The 16,246-nt window shown below is 49.2% G+C and overlaps 1 protein-coding gene across 7 annotated transcripts in view; it reads right to left on the reverse strand.

Moving 5' to 3' along the window:
- GPSM1 (G protein signaling modulator 1) overlaps window positions 1–16,246 on the reverse strand; it is an 84,287-nt gene that overhangs the window by 34,378 nt on the left and 33,663 nt on the right. For 5 of the 7 annotated variants that reach the window (XM_076355021.1, XM_076355020.1, XM_076355022.1 and 2 more), the window contains exons 8-9: window positions 15,534–15,642; window positions 12,395–12,521 (exon numbers count right to left, since the gene is read on the reverse strand). In XM_076355021.1, the coding sequence (XP_076211136.1) occupies window positions 12,395–12,521; window positions 15,534–15,642 (236 nt within the window). Of the gene's footprint in view, window positions 1–12,394; window positions 12,522–15,533; window positions 15,643–16,246 lie in introns of those variants that run through there. The other 2 variants (XM_076355024.1, XM_076355025.1) reach the window with 2 other exon arrangements.

The following is a 16,246-nucleotide window of genomic DNA, read 5'->3' on the forward strand; positions in this document are numbered from 1 at the left end:
CAGCCATGAAGACGGATGAAACAATCAAGCCCAAGCCCTTTCCCACCATAAAATGGAGATGGCTGCACCACTCTCGGTGGGCAGGCATAACCCCCCACTCTCCCAGAGACACCGGTTCACTCCATACAGGACTCCCCTTCCATGTGCTAAACGCCACCCAAGCTTACACTCCTCAGGGGCATCAGTGATACCAGTTTTCAGCTGGGAGGACCCAGAGCTCTTAAACAAAGCTGAGGTCCTGTACCAATTCAGTAGGAGACACCCCACACCCAACTCCCATCGCTCCACCACGCTCCCACCAGCAACCTGTGGGCATCAGCACAGAGAAGGTGGCTGTGCAGCGGCAGGGCTGCCACCGGCCCCAAGTGTCCTCCCATGCTGCCAAATGAGCAAAGGGCTTTCGGCTGCTGCCACGTCAGTCAGGCAGGAGCTCAGCGAGGAGAAGGCAGCCACGCGTTGTGCCCGGTGGCTCCCGGTTACGCACGACGACATTCTGGACATTGCCATAGCTGCTCATGGCTCTCAGCTTCCCTCAGAATAACCTAGAGTCTTATGTGTGGAGCAGCAAGGTGGGTCTGGAACAAAAGACACCTATGAACACTTTATCAGAGGGTACGTTTGGGTTTCAAAGCAATGCCCAAGAAGTGAGGCCAGCATCTGGAAGTGGGCATGCGTCACAGCGGCTTTTAACGGCCACTTCCAAGAAAGCAAGAAAGAAGTGAAGTGTGTCTGATTAGATAAACACACATCACTTCCAACAGCCTGGAGTCGTTAATTATACACCTCCGTCCTCAGGTGCTTTTGTACATTTGCAATAGCATTAAACCGCTAGCCAAAAACCATTAATCTCTGATCTGAGAAAACCTGCCTTCCCCTTTGTTAATTTAATATACGTAGTCAGCTGAGACTACCCCAGCAATTAGGGCATACAGAACAATTTGTCTTTTTCAGTTGTTTTGATGCTGGCGTTCTTCTATTGCCATGTGGATTTCACATTCAGTTGAGCTAAGAGAGGAAGAAGTTAGGAGTCACAAACTCAACTTCTAGAGCCATCCAACTCAGCTATTTTCTTCCAGAAGAAAACACAACCAGTGCCAGGGCCAAACGCTGGTCTCGCAAAAGCCCACAGTTCTGCCAACCCCACTCACCGTGAGCTGTCCCGCAGGTGGAGCAAGCAGCGCCATTAAAATGGGCAGCTAAAAGAATTAAGAGGCTACCTATCAGTCAGGGCTATCGTAAACTAGATCGACACAGGCAGCAATTCCCACCACGCTTGCGGGAGCTTCTCCCCCTTACTCCACAGCAGACAGGCTTGGTAGCCTGCACATATTCATCTTCCAGGAGAGCAGAGAGATTTCCATACTCACGAGCACCCCACGACAGAAGTCATGCCATTAACTTTCTGTCTCCAACCAGGACATTCCCTCAGGTAGCTCCAGATGTAACTTTCAGCCTCCTCCAAGTTATTTTTCCCAGAAATATCTTCAGCACAGCCTAATACTCAGCAAAAGTTCAACTTTGCCTCTTTCTCCCCAGTGCTGATCAACAGCGGCAGCAGCAGCCGTAGATGCAAAAGACTGAGCAGCTGAAAACCTGGGTCTGGTTCTCTGGAAAGTTTTTTCCTCCCTCTCCAGTATTTATTGGCATGTTTACCAAGCCTACTACAGAGTAACAGAAAACCTCAGGGGCATTTCTAAATGCTTTCTCTGTCTTTAAGGTTTACTGAGGTCTCTATTAGAGCAAGTTGAAACCTTCTTGTGAACATCAGCTGAGCAATGCTACTGACTGGCTGTATTCATGCCTTGTTTTCCTGGAGCTCCTCGGATGTTGTTCTTGTCAGTGCTCAGGCTCAAGGTTGTTGTTTCTTTTTTAAATATTTTTTTTTCAAAATCTCTTCCCACCCGTGATCTCAACACCACCATGAATCAAGGGTGTTTGGTTTGTTGGGTTTTTTTTCTTTTTTTTACATTTTGCTTTTGCAATTTGGTTCCCGAGGCGAGTTTAACAGTTTTCACATTCCTGTATTTTAAAATGATGAAGCAGTCGCCTCCCTCCCTGGAAGGGAGCAATGAACTCCAGGGAGGGGGGAGTTTACTGCAACAGAGCAGAGGGAGATGCTTGTATGGTTGCTCGCGTGCATATGAGACATCTTTGCTTCCTCCAGCTCCTTCATATCCCCCACCCCACAAATACTCCCTATTCTTCTGTCTTTGGAACACTAACCCAACATATCTGCGTCAGATACCCATCTTTTTTCTCTGTCTCACATCCCCACCCTGCAGAGATGGTGATGGCCCCTCTGTACATCCTTGCGCTACTTGTGATGACATGGATACAGGAACCTTCACCTACGATCTCTTCTTCACAGCCAGAAGTTGATAGTGCATGCTCCCTGCTTTCCTTGGGCTTTTTAAGCTGGTCAGTGTAGAGCGACACTGGGCCCTGCATGTCTGATGGAGAGGCTAAACCAGAGAGCTGACATGGTGTGTGCAGCAAGCACAGCATCTTACCCCCCCCATTCTTCTCCTGTCCCCTTGGTATCTGTCACCAGCTCCAAACTGCCTGGAAAGGCAGGATCAGCATGGTCTCCAGAGGGAAGGACTCTATTCCTGTGCCACAGGCAGGCCCTCCAACAGGCAAGTCCTCGGTTTTCAGGGTGCAATTAGAGGAGAAATGCTTACATAGCAAAAATTCTCTAGGAGTACCTTGCTACAAAGTGAGACGTAGCCACAGAAAACACAAGGAAGTGTTTTATTGTAGGATGGTGATGGGATCATCCCATGTAAATTTGCAGTAGGGCAAAGCTGGGTACACAGTGTGGGCAGAGTTTTGTTCCTCTATGGACAGACTCCATATCCAACTGGTGCTCCTGAGATTTCAGAGTTGACAAGATCAAGCAGAACACATGTAGCAGCAACTCAGGGAGCCCTACCAGGAGCTCTCATCAAGTTGACATATGCTTTGATAACTCCTAGGCTCTCCCCCATCTCCAGCAGCTTGGAGAACTGCCTACTCCATCCCTGCTTGAGATGAAGCAAACCCCCCCCGACGCAGATCCAGCAACAGTTCTATTTGCAGGCCAGGAACACACTGTATCCCTCTGGGGTGGCTGTACCAGAGGAAGCAGAATTAAACCTGACAGTGGACTCTACAGAAGACCAACAGGGAAAGGTTGTATGGCCAACATCATTCCCCTCTGCCTCCAGCCCTCCCAGCTGAGCAGCACGCACAGCTCAGCAGCAGCAGTTACCCACGGAGCACAAGCTTCGCACCATAAAGAACATGACAAACCTTGGCATAAGCACTTGCTGTATTTTCATGAAAAGGTCATTTCTCTCTGTACCTGTATTAACTGAGATAATGACTTGTCTTTTGGGTGAGTTCTTCCAGCCCAGGACAGTGTGTCCCCACGTTTGTACAGAGCCCAGCATGTCAGAACCTTGATTTTGGCAGCCAACTCTAAATATTGTTCAATATGATTAAATTAGACCAGCCAGCCAGTTGTTTGGGGTGGAAGACTGGTCTGTAAACCCTACCAAGCTCAGAAGTGACAGTGGAGATACGGTCCAGCAATCCAAATGCACACAGAACATCTCAAATCATACGCTCCTGACATCTAATCAGCAAAGCTCTGCCAAGCTAGTGCTCCATTATTACAGCAAGCTCTTCAAAGAGGAAAAGGGGGAAAAAAAAAAAAAAGCACAGCAGCAAGAAAGGGAGGGGGGGAAGCAGCCTCCAGTGGGACAAGCATCTCATTTAAGGCTTTAATTAGTCTTCAAACACATAATGGGTTCTGGCACTATAAATCCAATTGACCTCTATTATTGCCAGCACTTGCATGATAAATGCTGGCATTTATTTTCCCAGTTGTTACTGGGATAGAACAATACTTTTCTCTAAATAGAGAAAGCAAATAATATCAGTTATTTATGACTGCGCCATAAAATGCTGGCACCAAGCTGTGGCGTGTTGATCCATGGGAAGGACCATCTGCTTACCCCCCATCCTTTAGACAGGAAAGGACCAGGGAAATCCTGACAGCTCTGGCCCCTTCTGTGTCTCAAGACACAGCTAGCTGGGCAAAACAACATTTTTCTCCCTATCAGTTATCTGAGGGCTTTTCTGGCTGCATAGTCCAGACAAAAGTCAAGAGAAGGTATGGCTTACAAGAGAAAGGATAGTACACATGAAAATAATAAAGTCAACCCATAGCTAAGGGCCAGGGAAAGCTGTCGGGAGGTTGTTTTCAATGTGGTGTCACATCAGACTTCCTCAGGAACGCTTTGGTCCTGTGCAAGGTCCTCCATCCTCAGCTCTCTATTGTTAGAACTGGGAGCCAAAAGGACAGGAATGAAACCTCTTCTGCTGGGAAGATGGGGCTCCAGCATGTTTGCTCTGACGTGCTGTATTCATTGGCACACAGACAGCACACAGCTGAGCAAATATCAGCCTTCCAGACAGATCCTGAGCACTACAAAAACCTTCTCCAGAATAGCGATTTTGCAGTTTTTTTTTCTCTGTGGCAAAACTGTTGCTTTAGAAAAAGTATATACAATACGCGGTAATAAAGAGAAGTTACTTTTGAATCAAGATGCTTGTCTGCCTGATTTGGCAGAAGATGCTTTGCGTATGCGTCACCCGAATTTCACATCCTCCAGAATCCAGTCTGACAGCTGAACAACTGGCTGAAAATAACAGCAATATTACACATCTACATGGCACCCAGGAGCCCCTTGACACTTGGCTGACTGCATTCAGGATGAGCAGCTAGCACAGAGGCTTCTCAGATGGGGAGAGGGAATAAGGAGACACTCTGGACCACATACCAGAAGAGCCTCCACATTCACATGGAAGAGGTAAGACCGGGAGCAAGTCCTCCTTGCAGACAGAGATGGCACAAAGGAGTTACTTACAGTGGGGACAAACCCAATGTAGCTCAGGAAAGCTGCAATCTCTGAGTACAAGGTGATCTTACATCTTGTAGCCTTACAACTATTACTAATTGCCATGATGTTGGGCACATCTTTGATTCCAGTTTTCCCCCCACGTGTGCAATGAGCATTAGCTTTTCTCTAACTGAGTAAGGCTGGAATAAGGCTTATTTGCAAATAAAGTGTTGGCAATTCAGGTCAAAGAATGAAGTATTTTGGTGTGTATTTGCAGGATCTAGAAAATGCAGAGCACCCAATCATGCAACACCTAGCAGATAGTCAAATACAAGCCTTGGAGCTTGTGCGAAGCTTGGAGCCACGTTAGAGGCAGCCTCCTATAACCATATCTCCCCCAGGCAATGGTCTACTTAACAGATTAGCAACTGTGGGGACAGGGAGATAAACTCAACTGAGTGATAAACTCAACTGGGTGGAGCAGGCCGGGAGGAGGCATGTAACCGCAGGACTAATTCAAGAAAAGCACGAAAAGGGGCTTGGCAGGAATACCTGGCTTTCTTCTAAGAGCAGCGTTTTCTCTGCCAGTGTATAGCAGAGTCTCATGACCTCCAATCTTCCATTATCAGCTTGTGTTGAACAAGCAGAGATCAAAAAGAAACTGAGTTTGAGGTAGAAAGTGACACACAGTAATTAAACACAGGCAACATCTCCAGCAGCTAGACAAGCCCAATTACAGCAGCTGTGTCCTACAGATTGACTCAGGGAGGGCAAGAGAAAGAGCAACACACGTCAGAGCTCTGCAGTGATCAAACACTCACAGTAAAATCCTCTAAAAAGAGGGGCAACATACTTGATCCCTCCTCCTGGATGCTGTTGTGAATCAGTCACCAGCTTGCAGCAGCCAGGCACTTTCCAGCTACTGGAGCGTGGCTGGCCACACTGGACTTTGAATTCATGAGCTCTGTCTCTACAAGCTGCCAGGTGTCTTTGCTAAGCGAAGGTCTGTTGTCTGAGTGCTTGTCCCTGCCAGGCTAGGGGCCAGCCTCGCTACTGAGTGAAGGAATATGGTTCCCGAGGTCAGTCAAGAGATAATCCTCATGCTGAGGATCTGGCCTTGCCTTGCTCAGTGAAGTCCCAAAGCAGACCATGGTCATCTGTACAAAAACCTTTAAGAGATAAAAAGTAATTCTAGCTGGGTGAGAAAGAGAACTTTCTTCTTCTTGGTCCCTTTCTTGCTCTGTGCTGCAAGAAAGTACAGTAAGCAGAGGCATCTTGGTCCTAATAGTAATACTGTACTGTTAGAGAGAAGATCATCGTAACCAGAGGCATTTCCTACACATTGGCTACCAAAGGTAACTGTCTGTGGAAAATGCATTCAGGAACCAGACAGCACACAGCAGAGCTGGAATGGCTGCAGGAGCCTGGAACAGCAGCCAAAGGGAACTTCAGGCTTCCCAGCTCGGAGCAGGAGTTTGTGTAAGGAACTGAATTTCCAAAAAGTTAGCTCTCCCCACAACAAGAAGTCCCTTGATTTAATGGATGGCTTTGCCAAAAGCCACGTTGTACCTTCTCTGCTACAGGCTTCAAGAACTGGCCTCTTCCTCATCCTCCTTTCCAGCACTTGCAGTCTCCCCTGGCACCAAGATAAAACAAGCACCCGAGTTTCATAAGCACAGTATCTTCTCCTCCAGTCCTGCAGCATTTCCTCTGCTGTGAGCCGAGAAGTCTTGCTGTACTTTACCATTGATGCTGGGAAGGAGGCTCGCGTACAGAGCAAGATGAAAGAAGAACATTAAATTCTTCTTAACGCTTTGAGAATAATATTTTAAAACTTCATGAAGCCAATACTGGGGCAGTCTGAACTGAGTGCTAAATTACTCGGTTTAAATCCAAATGACTCAGAGGTTCATTCCCCCATCAGTGCTGCTGGAATGATTTAACAGCTGTAACAGCAGAGGTTACTCAGATTTAGAAAAGATTCATTACAAAGATAATGAAGAGACATCCTTTAGAAGTCCTAAATCTTCACCCAAGAAGTCCCCCATGCAAGCAGCACTCCTGTCCTTCCTGCCTTGCTCCCTTAAGCATCACAGCAAGGACCACCACAGACTCAGGTCTTTTTGGACACCTTCCTGCAGGTGCCTTACTGGGAGGCACGTGGGAACATTTGCACTAGCACTCCTCTGAGCTCAGAAGCTAAGGCTCCACTGAGCATCTGTTAGAGCACAATAAAGCAACCAGATCACCTTGCATTCTGCCTTCCACTTGGCCAAAAGCTACTCTGTTTCAATCAACAACCTCATCCATCAAAACCCTGCATAAGCAAGTACAATTAACCAGCATGGCCTCGGGCTTTCATTTTCAGAATGAAAAAAGGCTGAGCTGCAGCCCATCAGCTCTTGGGAAAAATCAAATATAGTTGAGGATACTTAATATTAAGCAATTTCAATTGCTATGCTTACTCAGTCCGACCAGTAAGAACAGGGCAGGCTCCATGCTGGAGCCGTTAGTGATGTGATCCCTGTACTCGTCTGCTGAGCGGAAGGCAAACACTACCTAGATACTGAAATGGCAGTCTCAGTGAGCAGGGCTGTCCCACTGTCAGAAGGACACGGGTCTCAGAGGGCCACATCTCTCGGCTGTCACCCACCACAGTCCTTCGCAGAAGGGTTGAGCAAACCACAGAGAAGGAACACCCCTGTCCCTGGGCAGCATCCCAGCCCGAGGCACAGGCTGGCATGGGTTAGCAGCACTGCCTCCTTCCTGCTTTGCATCAATAGAGGGCTGGTCAATCTAGCATATTTCAGCAGCCCTAAACACTTCTTAGATACTTCAAAGATATTTAAAGCAAGCAAACAAACGAAACCAAAGAGGCTGGGAAACATAAAAGCAGGTTTCTTCTATCCCTGTCTAATTGATCCAAGGGTTCAAAGATTCCTGCGAAGGCGGCAAGCTCAAAACTGCACTGAGGATGCAAAGACCCACATTCAAAGCCACACAGAGCTGATTACTGCTCAGGAAGAGGGGTTTCATGCCCACCCGGGCTCAGCTGCCCACTTCACCACCTGAGAATACAACCTGAAGCACGGCTGCCCCTCACACAGGGATGAGCAGTACCCAGCACAGAGGCTCCTGAACACCAAACAAGCAGACTCGCCTTGTGCCTACCCTTTTTCAGTAGAAGATGTGCAGAGAGCGGGGGAAGTCAGGCTCACGGCCGAGTCCTTTCCTGCCCTCAGACTTGTTGAGCATGGCTGGGCAGCAGTGTCTGCATACTGCAAACAGCACAGAAACCATGCCAGGAACCAGCTTACAATGCTCTGAAAGCACCTACATGCCAACGCCTTCTGGAACACCTGCATCCCTCCCCACCTACACCCAGCTGCCAGGAGAGGTGTTGCTCAGTGTCTCCTAACACTACCGCTGCCATCAGAGATGATGACTGAGGCTGACGTGCTGCTGAGAACAAATGAAAAGCAGCCCAGAGTCAGTTTTCACTTTGGAGAGGCTCTAAGGCTTGGCCAGGGCTGCTCTCTGCCTTCTGTCCAGCACCTCCACCCCTTTGGTGGTGGGTAAGCCCCCTCTCTGCGCTCCCCTCCCAGCTGGCAGGCTGCCCTGGGCAGTGCCAGCCTCCAGACGAGAGAGCTGACAAGGAAGAATTGAAGAGGGGAATGCTGCAAGGCAGCGCTCTGTTTAGTGCACACCAGAGGCCCGAGTTACCCACGCATGGACAGCCCAGGCAGGCGCTGCCACCAGGCTCAGTTTATGAAGGGCTCAGCTCCATGCTCATGATTCACTGCTACCCGCAGAGCACTAGGCACAGTCGACTCCTTGCTGAGCAGATGTTGAAACCTCAGCCCAAACCAATTGATCTAGAAAAGGGCAGCCAGCGAGGGTGGGCACAGGCAGCCAGCGCTCCCACCCCACGTCCAGCAGCAGAGCTGAGGGCAGAGCTGACTGTTTGCACCGTGGGACACCTCCCAGCACCAGGCAGCACTTCTCGTTGTTCATGGTTGCCTTCATCCCTACAAAACAACTCCCTTACAGGCACAGCAAGTTCCCTTACTTCTCTCCAAAGGCAAAAGACTACTAGTACTCGATGCTTAACTTGCGGTATGTGAAAGAGGGCAAGACCAGTTTTAAGGGCCACATTTTTGGGCATTTGGAAAAACAGACCCAACCTCTGTTTATTCGCTTCATGTTTTAGCTACTCTCTAGCTCCTTTCGGTTTGTTGCTTTAAGCTCTGTGTTTGCATTTCTTGACAAGGTCGTTGCTTTCACAAGACTTTTGCAGCACTGCCCCACTTCCCTGGCCTCCAGCTTTGTCTTCTGACGTCCAATTGCTCTCAGAATATTAATTAAAATTACAAAGAGCTCAGGAAGATGAGCCAAAACAGCAGAGGAAAACATCAGACACTCCTTCCTCCCCCCAGGCCCCCAGCAGAGGGCAATGCCCAAGACTTAGAAGCAAAAGTAACCTGTGAAGGACATCATAGTCTGATGGTCCGGCTCAGTGTTTCTCAGCTAACAGTACAGATTTTCCCAGAACTCAAGCTTACTACGAAACTTTATTCTACCTGCTTGATGAAATTAGTGTGTTTTATAACACGCCTGCCCTATCAGATGACTTTAGCATCCTTATGAATATGCAGACATTTTATAACCTTAAGCAGGGCAAAAAATCTGAAGGGAAAAAGATTTGAAAGCTCTCCGCACCATGAGATTTGCTGACATCAAAAGGCACGGCTGGTTCAGAAGTCAACTTGAATCTCAACTCTCTCACCTGCTTCCTATTACAGAAACAGATGGTCCTCTTGCTGTAAATTGCTGCTATTAATAATATAAATAATTATGCTTTTCTAATCATTTAATAGGTGCACAGGAGGGTACCAAAGTTCCTGGCAGCCATTAAATACATCTCCCTTCTTCTCAAGGGCTCAGAGACACGTCGGTGGCCTCTCTTATCCTCCACTAAAGTTCAGAATAAGAGATCTGAAGCCAGAATAAAAGCTAAGGAGAAATCAAGGGAACCAGGCTCCTCTCCACAGGCTGCCCTGCAGACCCATCCTCTTTCCAAATCTCTATGTGACAGGGACAGCACCTTCCCCACCTGAGATGCATGCGTCAGAGCCCACACGTGGCTAAGCACTGCAACACTCACACTCCCATCCTCATGCAAGACGCTGCTGCACAGCCCCAGCTGATTTTTACCTCCCCAGCAGGTTCCCAGGACCCGGCGAGGGGCAGCACCCCCCACGTCCCACCGACTGGGGAAGCCCTACTCTGCAAGGGAACCTGCCCTGGGCCTTGCGGTCCCTCCCTCCCCACACTGCAGGCCTCTCTCATTTGCTGTTGTTCCTCCAGAGAACACTTTGTCCTTCTGCTGACAACAGCCCCAGCCTTGGGAACGCGAGCAGTAACACCAGATTAACGAGGTCACTGCAACCTCCAAGTGAACACTGCCCGTGACTGTGGCTGCTCAGCCCCTCTTCCCACCCTCCAGCGATCATGCACGCAGAGCAACATGGCTCTGGCTCTGTCGGATGAGAGAAAAATCACTACTGGCTCCAGATGTTAACACAGCACAGACATCTGGATCACTGGAGGGCAGTGAGCAGCCTGTGGGCCACACGCTGGCTCTGCCCTGCCTCACCTGCAGAGTTAAGCCCAGTGACTGACCAGGCCTGCCACGTGCCTTAAGCAAAAATCCCAACCCTTCAGTGCTGCATGCTCTCCAAGTCTCATGCTGTGACATGCGGTCAGTGGGGCTGTGTCACCGCCCATGTGGGGGACACTGCCACATGCCAGGCTCAGCCCTCCTCAAGAGGGGTTCTGCTCGGATCGAGACCCTCCCTGACCCCTAAGGCACACTGTCCCGCCTGCATTGGCACACCAGATCAGTCCATAGCAGGTTGCGTTCAAGCTCAGATTCAGTGAGGAGTGTGTTATGAGAGCAGAGACCCTCTCGCTCTTTTTTTTAAATTATTTCCAGCTAAGAAAAGGCTGTGCACTCCTGGTTATGCAATACAGTCAGAGCTGCAGAGCCCCTCTCCCAGATAAATCTGGCCCGACTCCTTCCCACTGCAGCTCTTCCACACAATATGCTCAAGCATCCAGTCAAACATGTCTCGGCATGCAGTGCTCTCATGCCCATGTGGTCCTTGGCGCTGCCCTCCTGCACCCCTCCGTTCCCCAGCCCGAGGGACCTGGCACCCCATCAGCTTGTTTCCCTCCACACTTCACTCTGTCCCAGGAGCAGCAGCAACATCAAGGTTAATCTCCTGTTCCCCTTACAGAGCAAAATAATTTGCCAAAAGGAAGCACCTAACGAGGTGCCAGGAATGAACAGAAGGTCCTAGCTAATAAGTTTCCCAGCAGTTATAAAGATAGACCTGATGCGCGAAAGGAGACTCGGGCAGCCGTAGCTCCAGTGCAGCTCCTGATGGGGCACGGCGGGGCACGGCAGGGCACACCGGCTCCCTCAGCAACACCTTGACTTTTCGAGAAAAGATTTAGCACTGACGTAGCAGGCTACACCTTCAAGATCAATACAGAGAGCAAACACGCACAACCAGCCTTTCTCCCTCCCAGAATACCGTGCCTCAACCTGAGCATCATCTTCTCTATGCCAGTTCTACCAACAGGAAAGAGAACACACCGCCTGAGAAAACATGTTTGTGCTAACAAGGTCATATTTAATCAGCCGGCACCTCCCGGGATGCAGTTTCGTCTGTGTGAATTAATAAGTCTGTCTACAGCAACAAGAGCAACCAGCTGGAAGCGCCCCATGCCAGGCACCCACAAATGTCTGCAGTGGGCAGTTCCAGGACAGGCAGACAGTCCCCGAGCTGGGGACACGTCAGGCTGGCAGGCTGCAGCATGCTGTGGCGAGCACTCAGCTGTGCTCTCCTGCTCCCTGGGGAGCGGAAGCAGAATGACCCAGGGCCCAGTGCGGTGAGTAAAGCCATTTTGCCTGCCGCGACCAAATCTTGCCACATCTTTATTTCCAAGTTGGGCATCACTGCAGGTGTTCCAGGGGTGAGACAGCACCCAGCGCACTGATGCTCACAACCTGCCTTCAGCCCATGCTGTAGGTTTGTTCCTTGGGTGCTAATCAGAAGAAAGCAGCCAAAATTCCCTGCCAGTCACCTTTTGAAAGCTTGCTTTATCAGTCAAATCAGTTAAAAGGGCCCTGCAGAGTTTTAAAAGAGACAAAAGCTGATTTGCTGCTTGGCACGTGGAATTTCATTTCCAATGCAGATTAAGTCCATTAACTCATTCTGTGCCCTTTGTGGGATGGATCCTTCCCTGCCCTTGCAACTTATGGAAAGCACAGAGCAAACATACCACAGTCTCCTTTCTAGTAAAGGCATTTGATAGCCTCATCTTGCTCTGGCATTCGTATTTCCTCACATGTTGCCCACTTGTAAACACCTCCCCTCCCCACGCACCATACCACATCTCTCATGAGACCTTTCAATGCCAGCAAAAGCCCAGAAACTCACCTTGTGCTTCATAGCCAGAATAGTGATGAGCTGCACCCACGTCCTCATCCCCGGGGCCCAAGCCAAGGGCCGACTTGAGCTGGGCCATGTTCACCTGTGCTGTCAGCTCACCATTCCGGTCCCCGATCTACAGGGTGAAAACCAACAGGGCAGCTGGTTAAAAGGCAACATGCTCTAAGCAAACAGCCCCTACCAAAGGGTTTGCCAGTCCCATATCAAAGCAAACACACAGCCAGCCAGAAGAGAGCTTGGAGACACCTTGAGAGACCATACAGCAACTCTCCAAAACTATTCCTCAGTTCTAGTTTGGGAGAGGGTCCATGCATGCTGTGCTGCATACTGGCTGCACCTCAAAACGCCTTTCTGTGGAGTTCGGTACAAGGAACTGAGGGGGCACAGCTCGCCCACTGCTACAGAACTGGGACAGAGGTAAATGTGCACATCTGGTCCGTCCTGTAGCCGCATATAGCTTGGCAGAGAGCCCTGAAACTCTCAGCCCCCTTCCTCAAGTATTTCCATAGTTACTGAGCACCAGACAGCCACACTACTATCAGCCACGTGGGCAGTGTCACACTCGGGGCTTGGATGCTCTGAAAGCCCTTCTCTCCTGGCTCAGGCCCATACAGCTTTGAGTTGTTCCTAGGGATCTACCCACACAAGACTCCAAAATCTTTTGGAGTCCAAATTTTTCCAAATTTCCATCTCTCACTGGCCTGAGGCTGAGGAAGACAACGTTACGTGTTCAGGAAGAGATCTTTCAAGCAGCTCTTGCTATTTAAAATGGGGAGTTATAAGACATTGCCGCTGGGCCCTCCTCAAAGTTTAACCAAACAAGAAAATTACTGTGCTGCATATCACCAGCAAACACAGAGAGGTCACTCAGAAACAGCCTCTAATCTTTAGAGGAATGGCAGCCTCTGTTACAGAGGAAGACCTTGGCTGTTTCCTTGGAGAGGCCTGACACCCTATTAAATGCCTTGCAACAGCTCTTTCGTGGTCCTTCGATATAGACTGCAGCGTGAGCCATCCTAGAACAAAATCATAAATCCGCACACTATTTATGACAAAGCCCCAAGCACTAGTAAAGGGAGGCAGATCAAACAGCTTATCAGGCATAAATCCCCTGCCAATTACAAGAGATTTGCTGTTGACATCATCTCCAGAGAAATTACTATGTCCTGGTTAGGTCTCACAGTCCTTGATGCTCTGTTCAATGCTTCTCCAACTTCCACTTATTCCAGCTCCGCTCCAAGGCCCTACTAATATCAGAGGAACACACTGGCAGGACAACGATTCTAGGCAGGGCCTACCACACACACCCCATAGCAGAGCCCCGTTTTCTGCCCTCAGCTCAGATATCTGTTTCCCAGGAACCCCCTGACACATGCAGAGATGGGAAAGGTGCTCCGGAGCAGTGTCCGAGAGCTGGGACAGCTTCCAAGGCTTTTAGGTACACATCCTTCACTCCGGCTGTTTCAGAAGAAATTTTCCAGTAACCTCTGATCACCCTGCAGCAGCTTCCAACATGCTTACCCTGAGCAGATTTCATTTGGATTCAAATGGCACCATCAGTTTTATGTCAGGGTAGAAGGGGGAAAGGGTGATGGGAAGCGAGCTAAACACATTACTGTGCAAAGCTTTAACTTCACTAGGTTTATTCCTGGGCAAAACACTGGTGTGTGCCACAACAGCACAAGCAGCTCACTTGGTTCCCAAGGTTAAAATAAAACATCAGCTTTAGAATAGAATCACTAGCTGCTAGCAGCTAATGCGGGCTCTCCTCACAAGCAGACAGTCTCTGCACAGCTCCATAATTAACGATGTGGGGGAGTTTATTAGCCACTTGCCATGAGTAACCTACTCCTGACATGCCCTGTAATCACAGCCATCACCCCAGAATGAGAACATCACTGTGAACCCCCACCCTGTTGGGTTTCCCCTCCACCCCTAGAAGTCACCAGGACCACTACTGCTCCTGTCGTCCCACCACCCCTCACATCTGCGCTGCACGTTGCCGAGCTGCCATCTGGTTCTGAGTAATCAGCCCCGCGCTGCAACAGTCCTAGCAGACTAAAGCTGGAAAAGTTACTTTGTCCTAAAATGTACAATGCCAAAGAACAGTATTTCTTCTGCATGTCTGATAAGTATAATTAAATACATAATTAGGCTGGTATGTCAGCCCTACCCCAAGAGTTAGCCAACCTAACAGACAGGCAGGAGAACACACGAAGCCCTTACATGTGGTGATTTCAATTAGTGCTTCAGAGCAATTTCTTCATCTGAGGAAGACTAAAGAGGCCACGGCCGATTTCCTCATAACACACTGGAAAGAGCAAACAATGGAATTCTTGCTTTCTGTACTTCTGAGCCACCTAAAAATGCCATATGTTCTTGCACCAAGAAAGCTGAGCAAGCACACCTGTGAAAACCAGAGTAGCTGCACGCATGAAACCCCAAATGCTGCAGCAGCGGTATAGGGCTAGCTGCAGGCTGCACTCATCCAGCATCAGCAATCGACTGTATTAGGACAATGCTAGAGTTTACGACCTCACAGCTGGGACCCCCCGCCAGCTCTACTGAGAGGAAATAACTTGTCACACGTACACTCCGTTGCAGTGCAAAATACAGCAGGTTTAGAGCACCCAGCCGCTGGGTAGAAGCTGGCCTTGTTTTCTCCAGGTACTTAACTTGCCAGCAAATCGGGTCAGACGACAGCTAGAATCACAAGGTCCATCTCGGTCAGGATCTCACAGCCTTGTGTGGGGAGTCTTACTAACAGACCGCACACCAAGAGGTATCTGAGTTCCTTCATACCAGCTGGGTGCACAACACCTTGGCCAGCAGACTAGACAACTAGTCCCCAGGCCCTTTCTCACCGAGGAATATCAGTTAAGAGCAATGTAGTACAGCAAATGTATTAGCTGTAATTAATTAAGGGGAAGGCTGGGAGCCCACCATAAAAATATTTTCTAGCCAAGTTCTGCAGTTCCTGAAGACACCATTGAAACAGCACATAGACAAGGGCTTTCCAGAGCAGTCATAGTAAGAGAAGAACTGCATTAATACAACTTATTGGCATAAAATAAAGTCTCTCAACAGGGAGGACTGATTCCCTCTGATCTGAACCAGCTTCTGTTACCTCCTGGGAGATTTCAAGATGTTTCCTTGCAAAGTGCAAAGCTTGTTCATGGCTCCCCAGGGAGACATAGGCATTTCCGAGACTCCAGCAGGCTCTTCCTTCTCCCACCCTGCAAAACAGGAAACTGTGAACCACAGAAATGCTGGGCAAAACCCAGCAGTACAGCAGCCCTTTCAGGGCCTCCTTCTCGAGAGCACCGACAGCCAGTCCTCCTAGCTATGCTTCCACCTACAGAAAGATTCTGCAAAGGAAAATGAGATGCACTGTACGTCTTAAACCCTTCTTATGCTGGGGGTCAGTGAGATCAGGGTATGAGCAACAGCCTCAGAAATGGGCCTGCATCCACAGTGTTACAAGGGCCCAGAATGGTGTGGCTTCATTCGTGAGCACCAGCCTGAGAGCAGAAGCCAGAGCTCCTGTCCAGCTTCCACCTCTCACAGCAAGGCTTCCTCTCCAGAGGTGCACAATGCATCAAGAGGGCATGTAAAATCCTTTTCTTCAACAGCCCAGAGCTAGATTAACAAGAACATGGCAAGAAGGAACTATTGCAGGCATGCAACATTCTCCTGCTAAATACCAGCACTGTATCGCCTGGGATGCATGCACAAACTGGAACTGCATGAAACAGCCAAGCAAATATTGACCTATTTCCACAAGGCCTCCAGGGTGCTGCTTATTGTTTTCAGAAGCCAGAGAAAGCAGGCAAATGTGAA

This window comes from Aptenodytes patagonicus, chromosome 18 (assembly GCF_965638725.1).
Source record: "Aptenodytes patagonicus chromosome 18, bAptPat1.pri.cur, whole genome shotgun sequence".
Classification (NCBI taxonomy): Eukaryota; Metazoa; Chordata; class Aves; order Sphenisciformes; family Spheniscidae; genus Aptenodytes; species Aptenodytes patagonicus.